General features: G+C 41.4%; 1 protein-coding gene across 4 annotated transcripts in view; it reads right to left on the bottom strand.

Moving 5' to 3' along the window:
* VCL (vinculin) overlaps nt 1-16,227 on the bottom strand; it is a 233,391-nt gene that overhangs the window by 115,122 nt on the left and 102,042 nt on the right. For all 4 annotated transcript variants that reach the window (XM_030203202.1, XM_030203205.1, XM_030203204.1 and 1 more), the window contains exon 3: nt 13,294-13,444. In XM_030203202.1, coding sequence (XP_030059062.1) covers nt 13,294-13,444 — 151 coding nt within the window. The remainder of the gene's footprint in view (nt 1-13,293; nt 13,445-16,227) is intronic.

Raw genomic sequence — 16,227 nt, 5'->3', positions numbered from 1 at the left:
CCTATAAGACCGTTTTCCACAGGTTTCTTTGTAGCAGATTCCCAAGACTGAAGGAAAATAAAGCAGACATGACTCATTTGCTCTCTATGATTTTAGGTTATTTGGAAAAGAAAATAAATCTATTAAATATTCCAGACTAATGCTGGCAAAGATCTTATAAATCATGCATGCTAACTTAAAGTCAATGCAAACCTGTATAGGTAACCAATGCAAGTGCAGGAGTCACTCTGTCAAACTCCTACATATGAAAAATCAATTTGGCCACAGCATTTTGGATTATCAGGAAGCTTAGTGCATGATTCCTAATCACCTTAATCACTGTGGTTGCCCTTCTCTATACCACAACATTAGTTATGCATGGACAGAAATAGGAACACACACTGATACAATATCCAGGCCCTCAACCAGAGAACCTCCAAAGCTGCACTACCTCCTATGGATCAATAATAGTTAACTGTTCTTAGGGAAGCACCAAGTGTCATCCCCCTCATAATGCTGCTATGTAAAAAAAAGAGGTGCCTCATCCCTTGTGATATGTCAGAAAGCACCATGGTGGGGTGGGGTGGGGATCAAGCACTACTGTTTCTCAAGATCCTACAAACAGGAGCAGCAAGTGGACAATGCTCTTTCCTTCTGACCGAAGGCAAGTGAGAAGGGATGAATGGGGCCCATTTGGGCTACTTGGGTCCTCTAAGGTGAACTGTTGTACTTTGCCTCACATGACCCTTTGCTTCTATGTAGAGAACTGCACGGGAATGGAGAATGTGGGATTCCCGCAGGGATGGAAAAAGTTGCCATGGGATTCCTCCAGGAGTGTAGTTAAAACCTCTGGTGGTGCCAGAATGAGGCTTGGAATGCACTGAGAGAGGCAACTGGTATGCCAAGAGGATTGAAACACTCATTGGTTGAATAGCAAATGCCACCCAAAACACTGCAGGAGGTTGTTGAGGTCAGGAGGAAACAGAGGCTGCAAGAGACTAATAAAGTTGCTGGTATGGGTGGAGATGGAGAAGATCAAATTGTGGAGATGGAAAGTATCTTAGCGGGTATGGGTCAGAATGGGTGAAATTTCTATTCCCGCACAACTCTCTACTTCCATGCTATAGTCCCCAGATATGAGCTGGAAGAAAGACTGAGCATTATAAGGAAAGGAAAATCATGCCAAAAATTTTGAATTAACCCCCCCCCCCCAAAAAAAAAAGAAAAAAAACCAAACCCAGTGATCAATACCAGATTCAGCCTCTTTAAATGCCCATCATAGTACCCTTTATTGAAGTAGGTTTTTAAAAATTATTATTATAATTTTATTTATGAACATTTTAAAATACTTCCAAGCAAAGAAAATAATGTCTAATTTAACAAAAGCATCCTAACACAGAAATGCATATTAGGTAAAAATATACAATTAGAACAAAAAAAGTCCTCATTAAAGAGGAAAGCAAGAGATAAATCGAGAAAAGGAAAATTATACTTAACAGTATCTAACAACTAAGAAGAAAAAAAATCCCCTAGAAGTAAGACTTATTACTTAGCGAGAAAGAAAAACTGATACAATCAAGGTTAGACCTTCTGATCAGACAAATGGGAGCTCTGACCAGCAGCGATGACCTTATTACTCAGGAAGACAGTTGAGACGGGTCGAAGAAAATATACGCGCAAGACTGATACCTTCACGACACATTTACAAGGAAACTTCAAGAAAAACAAACCACCCAGAGCCAAAACTCTGGGGTGCACCAACAGAAATTGTTTCCTACATTTTTGAGTTACTTTTGCAACATCAGTAAATACCTGTATTTTCAAATAACAAAAAGTAGAAAAACAATGTTTAAAGTATAAATTCAGGAGCCAGTCTCTATCATATTCCAGAGTCAATTTAACCAAAAGTGTAGAAGGAATAGCTACTCCCTCCTTTGATGATTCCAAAAAGGCAGTTAAATCCAAACTGTCCATAGATATAGGGGATAGCTGGTCAATTCCAAACCACATTCCTTTTTGTTTTTTAAAGGAGGAAAGGTAGAAAATTCTAGAAATTGGTGGTAACGATTGTGAAGACACTTTTAAAATGTCCAACATATATCGCCTAAACATTTCTTCAGGGGAGATACCAGATATTCTTGCAAAATTAATGAGACAGAGATTCCTCCTACGACTAGAATTTTCTAAAAATCCCCAATTTTATATTCCACTAGTAAAAAAGGCCCGTTTCCGAAACCAATGAAACGGGCGCTAGCATGTGGGGTTTTTTTTGTGTATGTGTCACAGAGTTATTTTGTGTGTGTGTGTGTGTGTGTTGCTGGGCCGCAGCTTGTCCTTGTCCCAGATGGTGACGGGCACGTTGTTTTCCAGCTCCTCTGACTCCATGTCAAGCGATCCCAAATATAGTCTGTGCTATAGGCCCTCTGGCACTCTTCAGTACTGGCATTAGGCATTTAAAAATTTCCCTCCCCCCCTCTCCCCTGGTTTATTTTTGCACATACCCACAGCAGGAATATTCTTCTCTCGTTCCAGCGGTGGTTCTGTGCTTTCCGTGCTGCACAGATAATGAGCCATTCTGCTGGGGAATGCTCCTCCCTTATTGTCACGTAGTTTCCTCTGATTGGTCCGTCTTACGTTGCGCCTAGTGTTGCCTGGGAACGGTGTTGTGATGGTCCTTTGTGTTTCAGAATGTTGAGGGTGTTTTTTCTGATTGGTCCGTCATGCGAGGGCGGGGCAGAGAGACATGGTCAGTGTTCTGGCTTCACCACCATGAATCCATGAACCCTTCAGTGAGTGACTGAGTGACTTCAGAATGTTGTCTTCAGAATGTTGAGGGTGAGTTTTATTATAGTAGATATTGATTGCTCCCTTCACCAAAGAGGCTACTGATGAGCTCACAGATTTTAATTCAGTATCCATTACTTTAATAGAATTTTGCACTACTGCTAGTTGTGACTCTTGGGAATCCACATGCTTTTCCAAAGCACCAAGTCTTCCAGCATCTACATTCATCTGGGAAGACAGAGAATGTCCCAACAATACAATAGCTTTCCAAATTTCTTCCAGCGTGAATACTTCAGGTCTAACCAGAGCAAAGGTAGTCCTGCCATGTATAGCAGCCCTCCCTGCATTCACAGAACCTCTCTTCTCCCTTGTTAAAGCAGTTGTTGTAACACATACAGCACCTTTGGTATTGCTTCCTGCTTCACCCGAGCTGCGAGGATGACAAGTCACAGCTACAGCAGGAGCCTTAGCAGCTGGTGAGGAAACTGCCAAGATCAATGCCTCCAAAATCGGAACAGCTCCCCCTATGCAGTTCTCTCTCTCTCTGCTCAGCTGGATCCTTCGGTGGTTCCTGCATCTCAGGGGACAGCAAAACGCTATTATCCAGAGGCAGTGAAACAGACGCTTCTGCACGATGTGCCTGCAGTGGATCCCCAGACGATGACAAGGTGTCGAGGAAACTGCCACTGAAGCCGCTGAAGCAACCTTCCCGCGGTGTTTTTTAGGCATGTTTGCGGTAAATGGAGAAGCGACTTCTGTGTCTTGCCTCTAGGGCACCATCTTGCCCTTCTGACCTGCAACTTCAGGTGTGTTGAAGTAGTTTTAACTTTTACATCTTTACTAGCATAAGAAAATCAGAAGGAAACTGTTGTGCTAATGGATAGCTTATTACATTGGCCCCTAAGTAATAAATAAATAAAAGCTGTACAGATGAAACAATAATGTTATTCTAAGTCTACTAAGAAAAAGCTGTAAACACAAAGAAATTAGCACTGTGGGTGACTTATTTTAAACAGGCCTGATGAAACTGCAAGCATCAGTAACGATTAAAATGGATACATGCCACTAAGTGCATTCAGGCCACTGCACTATACAGTTTCTCTAACCCATAATCTCCAAGAATATTGCCTCCTCCCTCAAAACACCCAGGGAGAATCTGCTACAGTACAAGGAGAAAAAATCCACAGACAGAATCCCCCTTGTAGTGACATACAATCCAGAGCTGGAAAAACTGAGGAAAATCATAAGAGATCTACAACCTATACTCCAGGAGGATGAATTACTGAAAGAGATATTCCCATCCCCACCAGTACTGGCCTTCCGACAGCCACCCAATTTAAAACACAAGCTAATCAGAAGTAAACTTCCATCACAGACTGAAAAGGAACAGAAGGGCACACTTCCTTGTAATTTATCCAGTTGCAAACTATGCCAAAATATTTCACAGGACCCCACAGTCATCCACAAAGGAAAGATATTCAATATAAAGGAATCTTTCACTTGCTCATCTTCCAATGTGGTATATATCGTTCAGTGTAAAAAATGTAACGAAGGATGCTATATTGGAGAAACAGGCCAGATGCTTAAGACAAGATTCAATTTACATAGACATCACATGAACAATACTGGTGCCAGTAGGGCTCCCACCCCTGTTGGTCAGCATTTTACAGGACCAGGACACTGTACCAGTGACTTCACAGTGAGAATCCTGAAAGGTAACTTTAAAACCATACAAGAACGTAAGACCTTTGAAGTCAGAATGATTGAATATTTTAACACCCAACAGAAAGGACTTAACAAGGACCTGGGGTTCCTAGCCCATTATAAACCATAAAAGCTGTATTTCTCTGTTGATCACCCCACCCCTCACCTATCCACACCCATCCTGTTAGAATATCAATGATATGCTTTGATGTCCCCATGCATACCTCCTAACCACCCCCATCCTCCCACCCTGTCAGACTGTCATAGTAATGCTTGAATGTTTTCACTTATATACACTGTCAGCTAGCACATTTGCTTATTTCCGATCTGACGAAGAAGGGCAACCTTCGAAAGCTAATCAAGAAATGTATTAAGTTATGTCCAATAAAAAAAGGTATCATCTTATTTTCTTTTCCATGTTTTAGTTTGTTTGATTTCTATTTCTAACCCATGAAAAACAGCATTTCTCCTGAAGAATTTGGGAAACCTGTGTAGGGGCCGGCAGATGAGTGCTGCATAGAATAAAAGGGAGCCACTTGGTTCTCCCACACTCTATCCCTCTCCCAGATCTGTCCCCACCCCTTCCCCTCCAACCTCAATCCTTTGATTAATGCATGCTACTTGCTCTGATGCACAGAGTTTTTCCAGCACCAGTGCTGTGGCCTTCTGGTTACAGCTTCCGATTCTCAAGGATTTGGGTCTGGTAATCCATGGAGTCTGAGGTGAATTGTTAAACACAAATCGTCTTGCAGTTGCTAGTGGTTAGCACAATTGAAAAAAAAAAAAAAAAGAAGAATACTTAAAAAGGCTTTTAACCCTCTCCTATTTTTAAGGCTACCACTGTGAAAATGTATGTGTTGCAAATATTAGAGAACCACCATATGCAAATCTGTCTCATGCATATTCATTGTAGTAATCCTGAAAACCTGACTTGCTAGGTGTGCCTCCAGCAGAGCATTGAGCAGCTCTGATCTTGTGGCTGTATTCAGGACCCATGGCTGCAAGACTCTGGAAGGAGCCCTGGTGTATGTGTCACTGGCTCACCAAAGCAAGCTAGAAGGGGTATAAAACAGGGAAAAGATTCCTAGGAAGTTGCTAATTAAGGCTTCCGCATCAGATTCTGGCTGAGCACGAAGCCCAGAAGAAAAATATTTCAGCTGCTGTTAGTGTGTATATTTATAACAGTCAGAAGCATCATTCTGAAGGGACCAATCAACAGCCATTCCCAGATGAAAGCCAGTGTTCACGGTGTCACTTCCCTCAGAGGGATGACCCACGATGCTTCCACTTTTGTGTGTTGTCATTTGAGCCACTGCACAGCCTAGGAAATGACAGAGCAGGTGCAGATTCACAGGGTGTCCTAGGACAAGGGGCACACTTCTCTGGACCCCTACCAGAACAGGTCAAATGTTGTTCTAAAAAGGAGCACGTCTTCTATAGTTTCTAGACAGAGAATAAAAATATCTCTGATTTACAGCAGTAGACATTGCTTTGCAAAGACACCACATAGGTTGGAGAGGCTCCTCAAAAGGTAGCCTAGCTTTGTTGCAGTTACAGGCACCAGCAGAGAAAATGTTCTGTCTAACTGGGTTACTGTAGACTTTTAATACAGACTTAACTATTTCCTGTCTCATTCATTTTTATTTTGGAAAGGTCATTCAACTGTCAGATGTCTCAAAACTCTACAAAAACTGTTAAGCTTGAGAAACAAGTTTAAAAATTTGTTTTGTAAATTTGCCTTGTTAAATATGTAAAACAGAGGCAAACAACCTGAGCTAAGCTGGTTACCCATGATAAACAAATACAATATTAGAATTATGTTAATGAAATCAGCTAAACAAATGATCAACAGCCAATAAAAACCTCCATTTCCTTGATAAAGGTCCAATGGATGGAAAAGCATTCAAGTAGTTTAAAAAGCAAGTACACTGAGGAATTGCAGGAGAACCTTGCAAACTTGGAGAACTGGGCACCTAAAAACAAGATGCAATTTACATGTGTGCAAAGTGATGGTCATAGGAAGCACAACATAAAACTCAGCAGGAAAGCCAAGTATCTCCGAGGGGGAGAAAATACATTTTCTCCCAAGTCTTGCTGAGTAACAAATCTCAGCAAGGTGACACTACAGTAAAAATATGGTTGGGGGGGGGAGATATAGACTGGCTGAATATCACCCAGGATTAATAAAAAAAGAAAAAAGTGTGGTAGGGATATCAAAAATTTGCAGGATAAGATAATCTCTTTAGTAGAGCAATAAGCCCTGGTGAACTTGTTCATGGACCCACTGCGGAAGAGGATAACTTCTTTACTAATTTCCGTGGTTTAAGAGGGATAAAACGTGTTAGGTGAACTCCTGAAGATAAAAGGAAATACAGTGCACTCCATTTAAGTGTACGTCGGATAAGCGCATGCTCTGTTTAACTGCATCAGAACCAGAGACTAATTGCCTATAATTGATGTAATTATTTGTGATCCTCTTATTTAAAGAGCACCCTCAGATATTCCTACTAGATTTAACACACAGAATATTCTGTGGCTTAGTGGTGTAGCACTTCATTCATCGGGTTGCTCTAATGCTTTTATTTTATTTAATTGAAAACATTCACTAAAAGTGCTATCAGACTAGTATCATTATTTTTTATGAAAATGTTTTTTCAATAAACAATTTTTTTATATATATACCCAACCAGTCATACATGCATAATCACTGCCTTTTAATTATAACTTATATCTCAATCTGCCTCAATCTGCGCCTAAAGCTTCTTGTCGACTGCATAATTACTCCGTAAGTTGCTCTATGTGATTGCGTGTGCGTGTTCAGGGGAAGGCGAAGGAGTGCAAGCGATTTTCAATCACATGGAGCAACTTACGGAGTAATTATGCAGTCAAGACAAGAAGCTTTAGGCGCACGCTTCAGATAAGTGATTCTTAATGCTTTAATGGTAGCTGCCTAATATCATTATATACTGATTGAGATATAAGTTATAATTAAAAGGCAGTGATTATGCATGTATGACTGGTTGGGTATATATATAAAAAAATTTGTTTATTGAAAAAACATTTTCATAAAAAATAATTATACCAGTCTGATAGCACTTTTAGTGAACGTTTTCAATTAAATAAAATAAAAGCATTAGAGCAACCCAATGAATGAAGTGCTACACCACTAAGCCACAGAATATTCTGTGTGTTAAATCTAGTGGGAATATCTGAGGGTGCTCTTTAAATAAGAGGATCACAAATAATTACATCAATTATAGGCGATTAGTCTCTGGTTCTGATGAGTTATTTTGGATAATTTTACCAGAAGCATATGGATATATTGTGATTATAAGATTCTGTTTAACTGCATGCCATACTTCGGTCCCATTTTTGGCGCCATCAATTTCTAGGGGGACAAACTTCGGTTTAGCGCACCACTGATAAGTGCAAGATTTGATTATATGCATGGTTTAAGACTGCTCCTCTGCAGGAAAGACTCCGCATAAGTGCATGCACGGAATATGGAAGCCGATTGGCACATGACAAAGGGGCGGTAAATTTGAAATCTCGTTGGTTAACTGCCACAGGCAGAATAAGCAAAAGAAAGTTGTTAAGAGTGTACACTGGAGTCGTCGTCGTCGCGCAACTTGAAAACTTTAACACTGGTTGAACGAATAGAAGTTCTTAAAAAATTAGAAAACAAACAAAGTCAAGCATCTATTGCTAAAGAATATGGTGTCAATCCCAGTCAAATTTCATGTATCTTGAAGCAAAAAGATCAGCTTCTGGAAGACTGGCAAAACAATACAAATCCACACAGGAAACGAAAACGGGCGGGAAAAGCTGAGGAAGTAGAAGATGCTCTTCTTTGGTGGTTTTCTCAAGTCAGGAGCAGACAGTTTCCTGTCAGTGGTCCACTACTTATGAAGAAAGCTAATCAGCTAGCTGAAAGTCTAGGACTAACTGAATTCAAAGCCACTGTTGGATGGTTGGAAAGATGGAAGGAGAGGAACAAGAAACAGCATGGTGAAAAACAAGACGCTGATGACTTTCAGGCTGAAAATTGAGTTGTTTCAGTTCTTCCTACCATCTTGAACAAGTTTGCACCTCGTGACATTTTCAATGCTGACGAAAACAGTCTCTACTGGCGAGCGATTCCTGATGGAACACTTGCCTTCAGACAAGCTGAAACTACAGAAAGTAAAACACTGAAGGACCGACTGACAATTCTCCTTTGCTGAATATGGATGGGAGTGAGAAGTTGGAACCTCTCATCACTGGAAAGAGCAAACAGCCCAGTTGCTTCAAGAATGTTAAGCGACTTCCCGTGTCATATGACGCTAACGCAAATTCATGGATGACTGGGGAATTTGGAAGCAGTGGCTAAAAAAGTTAGACACTAGAATGCGGGCACAAAAGCGTCAGATTTTGTTGCTTTGTGATAATTGTGCTGCACACAGGGATGATGTCAGGCTGCATAACATCAAGATGGTCTTCCTGCCACCAAACACTACCTCTCTGATCCAACCTATGGATCAGGGCATAATAGCCAATTTCAAACATTATCGGGCTCTTGTGCTACGTTGTCTGATGAGCATTATGGATGACCAGACTGGCAAAGATAAACATGCTGTTGAATTGGCTTGTAACCTATCACTGTTGGATTCCCTACATATGCAGAAAGAAGCCTGGAATCATGTTACACAGGCAACCATTGTGAACTGCTACAAGCGGGCAAGCTTTGTTAAGGATGTGGAGAGGGACGAAACAGGTGCAACTGTTGCAAACGTGTCAGATGAACAGGCTATTGACATCCCAGCCTTTGTTACTGAAAAGGAGTTTCATCACTATGTAGCTGTTGATTACGATCTACAAACAGCTGATGACAGCACTGATGTCCAGATATGTGCCTACACACAGGCAACAACGGCTGATGATGAAACAGATGATGAAATGAGTAGTGAGGCACATGCTGACTAAATTCAACAACCTCCCGTCACTTTTGCAAGAGCGCTGGACAGTCTCAACACCATGCGGGCCTATCTGGAGGCCACTGGATGTCGCGGGCCTATCTGGAGGCCACTGGATATCAGGGATATGACAGTTTTTACCATCTGGCAGACGTAGTCTATGGAATTCACAGACACAATAGTGTACAGAGGACTATCACTGATTACTTCAAGTAAGCCTAACGTCAATTAACGGAGACTGTATAATGTAAGTTAACGGAGACTGTATACTGTACATATAATAAACAGTACTGTACATATGTTTATCAGATGTCAAGCTTCTTTGGGTCACAACAGTTAAATGCACGCTCCGGTTAACTGCATGTATTTCTTTGGTCAAAGGCCCTTGCACTTAAGCGGATTGCACTGTATATTGCTACTGTTATGCTACAAACCCTTTATTTGATTACAAGAGAGTATGCACAGAGCACATCAAAAATGGAAGAAATAGGAAAAACATCAAGTGAAAAGCTGCAAAAAGGCAAAAAGTGAGTACATTTTTAAAGCGGCTGAACAATACTGCAGAAAGAGAAGAGAGATTATGAGAGTGGGGGGGGGGGGGGGGGGCAGGAAATGCCACAAAAACTACAGCAATTAGATGTGGTAACAAGGATATGCCTTTGGTAGATGAAAATATAGAGCAGGAAGGCGAAAGGTGTGGGATAGAGCAGTACAGGACTGACCCTAACACTAGGGGTCTGCATCCTCATTTTCCCTTCCCTCACTTTGGTCCTTTAGCCAGCATCTCTTCCCCTCTCAATATTGTTACCGAACATCTTCCCAGACCACTCTAAATGGTGCTCAGTGATGGCACAGGCCTTCCAATAGAGGTCTTCAGTTAAGTACTGCCACATCCCTCCGACGGACAATACATTGAGGGGCGGGTGGAACGTAGCAATGCATGAGCCTGAACCTCTAAAGACTCCACACCAGTGCTAAGTACTTGTGGGACAGCCAGGGAGAAGTTGAAGCAACAGCAGGAGGGGGAAGAGAAGAGGGAGAGATACTGGGGCACAGGACTACGGGAGAGAAGGGGAGATGAGATGCTGGACCTGGGGGCGAGGGAAGTAGGAGTAGGAGGAAAAAGGGAAGGAAGGATACTGACCACCTTGGTTGGGGGGGGGGGGGGGAGAGCTACATACCTATGGTGGGAAGTGGAGAGGGAGAAGAGGAGATGGACTATAAGGGCAACTTTGCCTAGCATTTCAGATACCCTTAAGCTGGCCTTCAGAAGACAAGAAGAAATGCAAGTTGAGCTAGTAAGTGGAGGGGGAACTGTTTAGACCATGAGGGAGAGAGAAGAGGAAGAGGACAGGTAGGAGAGATCGAGCAGCTGGCAGTGGATCTCCTGGCCTACATAGAGTGACAGGCGTGCTGGGGTCCAGGAAAGGGAAAGAATGCCCAAGTAAAACCTCACAGCTAAAGTAAAAAGCATTGGTAAAACCAACAAGGCCATGTTCTGCATAAAGAAACAATCTATTGATATTACTGGGATGAATTCAATATAATACTGTGAAGCCAAAATTAATACTGAGAGGATCCTGCTCACAATGGCACAGGGCCAGATGGAAAAGGAGAAAGATAATAGCTTTTGCATGGAAAAACCATATTGAAGGAAACTTCTAGCCATTGCTTGCAGAGATGTCCTTGATAGATGAATATATAAAAAGGAGCAAGATCACCACAGATTAGAAAGATCTAAAACATCAAGCTGAAATGCTGCATCAACAGAAGACGACCTTAAAATTCATATGCTCCAATGGTAAACTGAAAAGCAGCAGAATCACAAAACTTTCACAGGTAAAAAAGAAAAACAGAAAAGATATTAAAATGAATATTTAGAGCACCCAAAACAGTTCTACAGTCGAAACAGAAACCTTCTGGATAACTTTATATGAAGATCTTGTAAAATACAACCAAGAAGCAAAATGGCTTAGCCAGTATATGGAAGAATTTGGAAAAGGCAAACTTCAATGCCAGGGCTGGTTCAAGAAGATCTGATGCCACAAGTGAACCTTCAGCCATGTGCCCCCTCTCCCCAGGAGCAGCTCTACTCCCTTCCACTCACCCAGATGTCCAATATATCCCCTTCTCTTCCATAGCACCATGTCTAGCATCTCACACTGATCACATGGTGTTGGGGCCTTCAGCACATGCCAGCATCCTGCCCCCTCTGATGACAAGGCCCTGCAATGCACGCTGTCACCCCCCTCCATTACAATTGTGCTACCCTAGGCAGATTCCTAGTCTGGCTGGTGGTTGGGCTCTGGGTCCATACTGGACTCCAATTTCCTGTAATCTTGCTTTTTGATCTTTCTTCAAGTGCTAATACTTCTTTTCTGTCTTTTCTTTGCTCCTTTAGGAGTTTCCTTTCTGTGTCCTCTGCATCTCTGGCTAATTCTTCCACACTGATGGATGTTTCTAGCTGAACAGAGCTCACACTTTGTCACATTTATAAATCGCTGCTTGGCCCCATCTATAAGCCAGTACAGTACAGTCTCAATTATCTGACCTTTTCTAATTCAACCATCCGACAAATTCAACAGACCCCCCCTGGTGACGTCATCTTATTGCTGTTAAGAAGCGCATGACTTCTCTTTCCATTTTCCAGAATAGCACTGAGGGAAGTTTCACACCTGAGACATTCAGTTTCAACCCTGGGACCCTGCTTGAACCACAAAACAGCACCACTGTGAGCCAGGATCCTGCTTTTAATGCGCAGTGTGTTTTAACTCTTTTTCTGCAAAATTTCTAATAAAGTAGGTAGATAATACTACTTACTGTACTACAGTACTGTATTTTTATTCTTCCCCTTTAGATCTGTAGATTACCACTTCTGAAATGGCCAGTCAAAAAAGGAAAAACTTGATGAATGAAAGAGAATTGACAAGGGTGACTCCATCCAAAAAAACTGCAACAGAACTAGGAGTAGGGAGAGCAACAGTTCTTAACTGGAAAAAGCAACGTAGTAAGCTGGAGAAATGGGCTTCAAATCATGCCTCTCTTTTGATTGGATACTAGAAAAACTATGAAAAAATGTGAATACAAGAAGGTGAGCAAAGCCTTATTCCTATGGTTCACACTGCAAACAGACAAGGGCATATTTACATCAGGGAATATATTGCAAGAGAATGCCCTGTTTTCTTTCAAAAGTAATTCAATGAAGGTGACCCTAATTTCATGGCTATTATTGGATGGCTTGATCGTTGGAAGAAAAGATACGGAATAATGCAGTTCTACATTGTGCAGAAAACCTGTCAGCGAATTCTGAGGAATTTGTCACATTCACAACAAAACTTCAGCATCTCCTTAAAAAGGAAGGCACATCAAGGGACCAGATATACAACTGTGATAAAACCGGGTTACATTTTAAAATGCTGCTGTCAAGACCTTGGCTCCATGTTATATCCTACATCAGATAATCGAGACTACCATATTTATGAAGAGTATGCAAAAAGAATTTTTATTTAAATTCTAAACTGTTCATTTTGATTACTAAATCTAAATTTAGCCCTCCTCCTGCCCATAAAACTCCTCTTAAAATCTTACCTGAAAAATCTTTGGTAATAACGTATTACAAGTTTTTTTTAAACCTGTGGGATCCAACTCAGATTACAGTTCCCTTATTGCAGGGGTCCTCAAATCTAGCCTGGTTTCCAGGATTTCCACAACAAATACATACGAGATCTATCTGAAATGGAAGCAGTAAATGCAAAAAGATCTCATACATATTTATTGTGGAAATCCTGAAAATAGGCTGGGTTGTGGACTTCGAGGACCCCCTGCCTTAATGAATGATTTACGAGTTCACAAACCAATGTATTTGATCACCTACCTCAGCCTCATCAAATGTCAGAAGCAAGTCGGATGTTCCTGAGAGAATTCCTCTTGATCCATCAATAAGGTAATCGCGAGCAGGTACAGAATATGGATCTGCTTGCAACATCTGGGCAGCCTGGACAAGTTTGGTGCAAGCATTCTCCACCCTGTAAATCAAAGGTGATATAACATTTAGTCCTGGTATCTAGAAACCTAGAAATGGATTGCTTATGTGCATTAATATAAAATGTCCATCGCCCTCCATTTTGCAAGTTCCAGACTGTATTTGACAATTACACTGCAAATGTGACAACTTCAGACACCCCAGGAAAGCCAAACAAAACTCAGATTGAATTTAAATCACTGCTTGGAAAAAAAAAGTTTGTAGGAAAATATTTATATTATATTCTGTTTTAATTCTAATATACGGTAATCATTTATGATTGGTAGTTTATTAAACATTGCACAGGTTTGGAAGCAAAACTTCAAATTTACTGATAGTTAGCCTGATGAATATCTGAAACTCAGTTCAATACTCAGATAATGAGGCACCTTCATCCTTGCTCTCCCCTTGAGCGGTAGAATTTGAGAGCTACTTTTTGATCATCTCCACCAGGATAATGAGTTGTTTGTTTGTTTTTTTGAGAGAATAAAAGTCTCCACACCCCTAATATACTGTAGAATGGGACAAATCATTTATTATGTAATCAACTTTATTAAAAATGTAAATTTGAGACAGCAAATGTGAAAATGGTTAACTCTTATCCTATGATCTGCTTTACTGGGCACCCCGTTATAATAGACTGTACCAAAAAAAAAACCCCGACAAAACTGACTACAAACAAAACAGACCATGACAAAGAAAAAAAACCCACAACAAAAGGAACCCAAGACAAAATAGACTGGATTATGTTTTCAAGCAGATTTATGATTCTCACTAGATACCAAGTGTGGATAGTGAAGTCAAGCCGTAGGCAGGTGCCAGGACTTTCAAGTGACAAGCCGTGGACTTTCTCAGTAATTTACCCTTGAAATTCATACCATTGAAAAATAAATCTATTTCAACAAGTCCTTTTATCAGGAGTCTATTTTGTCTGGGACTTTTATGTCGGGAACTTTTTTGGTTTGAAACTTTTGTCTGGTTTCTTTTGACCAGTTCCTTTTGACCGGGTACCGCTTTACTGCTACTGTGCGTTCTTGTATCTCAGTTACTGAGAGCTATGGCTGCTTCCTAATGCCCTAGGAAGCATATCAAGGACTTCCAGAGGAAACAAACAGCATTTCCACAGCTCAGAACATTCACGAAAAGAGAGCGACAGCAATCCAAATCAGGAGACTCTGCAATAGACCTATTTCTCCTTAAGAAGAGTCAAATATACTAACATATTTTCCTGCTGCTTTATTTCTATAGGGAGGGAAGGGGAGTTATCTGGTCATAATTTTATACTTTTATACTTCTTGGTAGCATTTCAGACTCAAGGAACCTGCGAGACTGAAGTCTGTTTATGGAAAATACCTAGTAACCTATGAATATTTACAATTACACAAGTGCAACAAATTCTAGAAACACAAAAAAATTCACAATATCATTTGTGAATGATGCTTCCTAAATTGCAATCATATACCTCAGACCTCAGTGGTACACTTCATCGATCATTGGTGAGTCTTACGCCCTCAGCTTCTCATAGGTTACCGTATTTTTCGGACTATAAGACGCACTTTTTTCCCCCCAAATTTGGGAGGAAAATGGGGGGGGGTGCGTCTTATAGTCCGAAGGTAGAGATTTCCCTCCCTCCCTCCGAGTTCGGGATCGCGCTCCCTCCCCCCCTCCGAGTTCGGGATCGCCCTCCCCCCCGGCCCTGTCACCACTTCTCCCTACTCACGCGATCTTCCCTGGTGATCTAGTGACGTCGGGGCAGGAAGAGCCCCCTCTTTCCTGCCCAGCGCGCTGCTCTCCATCCTCCTGTATGCAGCCTGACGGTCTTGGCGAGATTCAAAATGGCCGCCGAGACTTCAATTCTTGGCGGCCATTTTGAATCTCGCCGAGACCATCAGGCAGCAATGCATACAGGAAGATGGAGAGCAGTGCGCTGGGCAGGAAAGAGGGGGCTCTTTCCTGCCCCGACGTCACTAGACCACCAGAGAAGATCGCGTGAGTAGGGATAAGTGGTGACAGGGCCGGGGGGAGGGCGATCCCGAACTCGGAGGGAGGGATTCAGACAAGACGCACCGGAGCACCTAGGTTTTAGAGGAGGGAAAAAGCACATTTTTTTTTCTTATTTCCCTCCTCTAAAACCTAGGTGCGTCTTATGGTCCGGTGCGTCTTATAGTCCGAAAAATACGGTACATAGGTGTAAAATATCTAATCGCTGAATTGGTAATATCTTAAATGATCACTCAAATGTGTGTTTATCTCATTAACATTTCTATCATCTTAAAGCAAACATTTCTATGGAAAAAGAAGTTTGTACTCTTCTATTAGATGTGGGTTCAATGCTTGGCCAGGCTATAGGCAGAGGACTCAACTTCAAGCAACTGTTTGGGGCCCACTGAAAAATTTTCCATCCATTCATCAACCAAACTCCAAGGTGAACCAGGTAAACTCCACACTTACAAGTGGCAAAGCTGATTTGTTCCAGCTGCAAGATGCTCAGCCACTGAACACTATAGTAAACAAGCTACAGTTATGCAATACCTCATCTGTATACTTGTCTGTGGAGATTTATTAAATATATATTTGTATTACACTACCAGGTGTGCACAGCAATTTACAGACACACACATATCATATATCCTGATTACACAATGATCACAGCAATCCAAGTTGTCTTTCTTCCAAATTTGTCAAAATTTCACATATAGGAACTAATAAATTATAGAAGCTTATTAAATATAGCAGCTGTTCCTAGCACAAAACCTTTGTAAATATCTGAGATGTCGGTAACCTAGT

The sequence above is a fragment of the Microcaecilia unicolor genome, chromosome 5 (assembly GCF_901765095.1).
Source record: "Microcaecilia unicolor chromosome 5, aMicUni1.1, whole genome shotgun sequence".
NCBI lineage: Eukaryota > Metazoa > Chordata > Amphibia > Gymnophiona > Siphonopidae > Microcaecilia > Microcaecilia unicolor.
The sequence above is the reverse complement of the archived record's forward strand: the minus strand, read 5'-3'. Positions and strand labels throughout refer to the sequence as shown.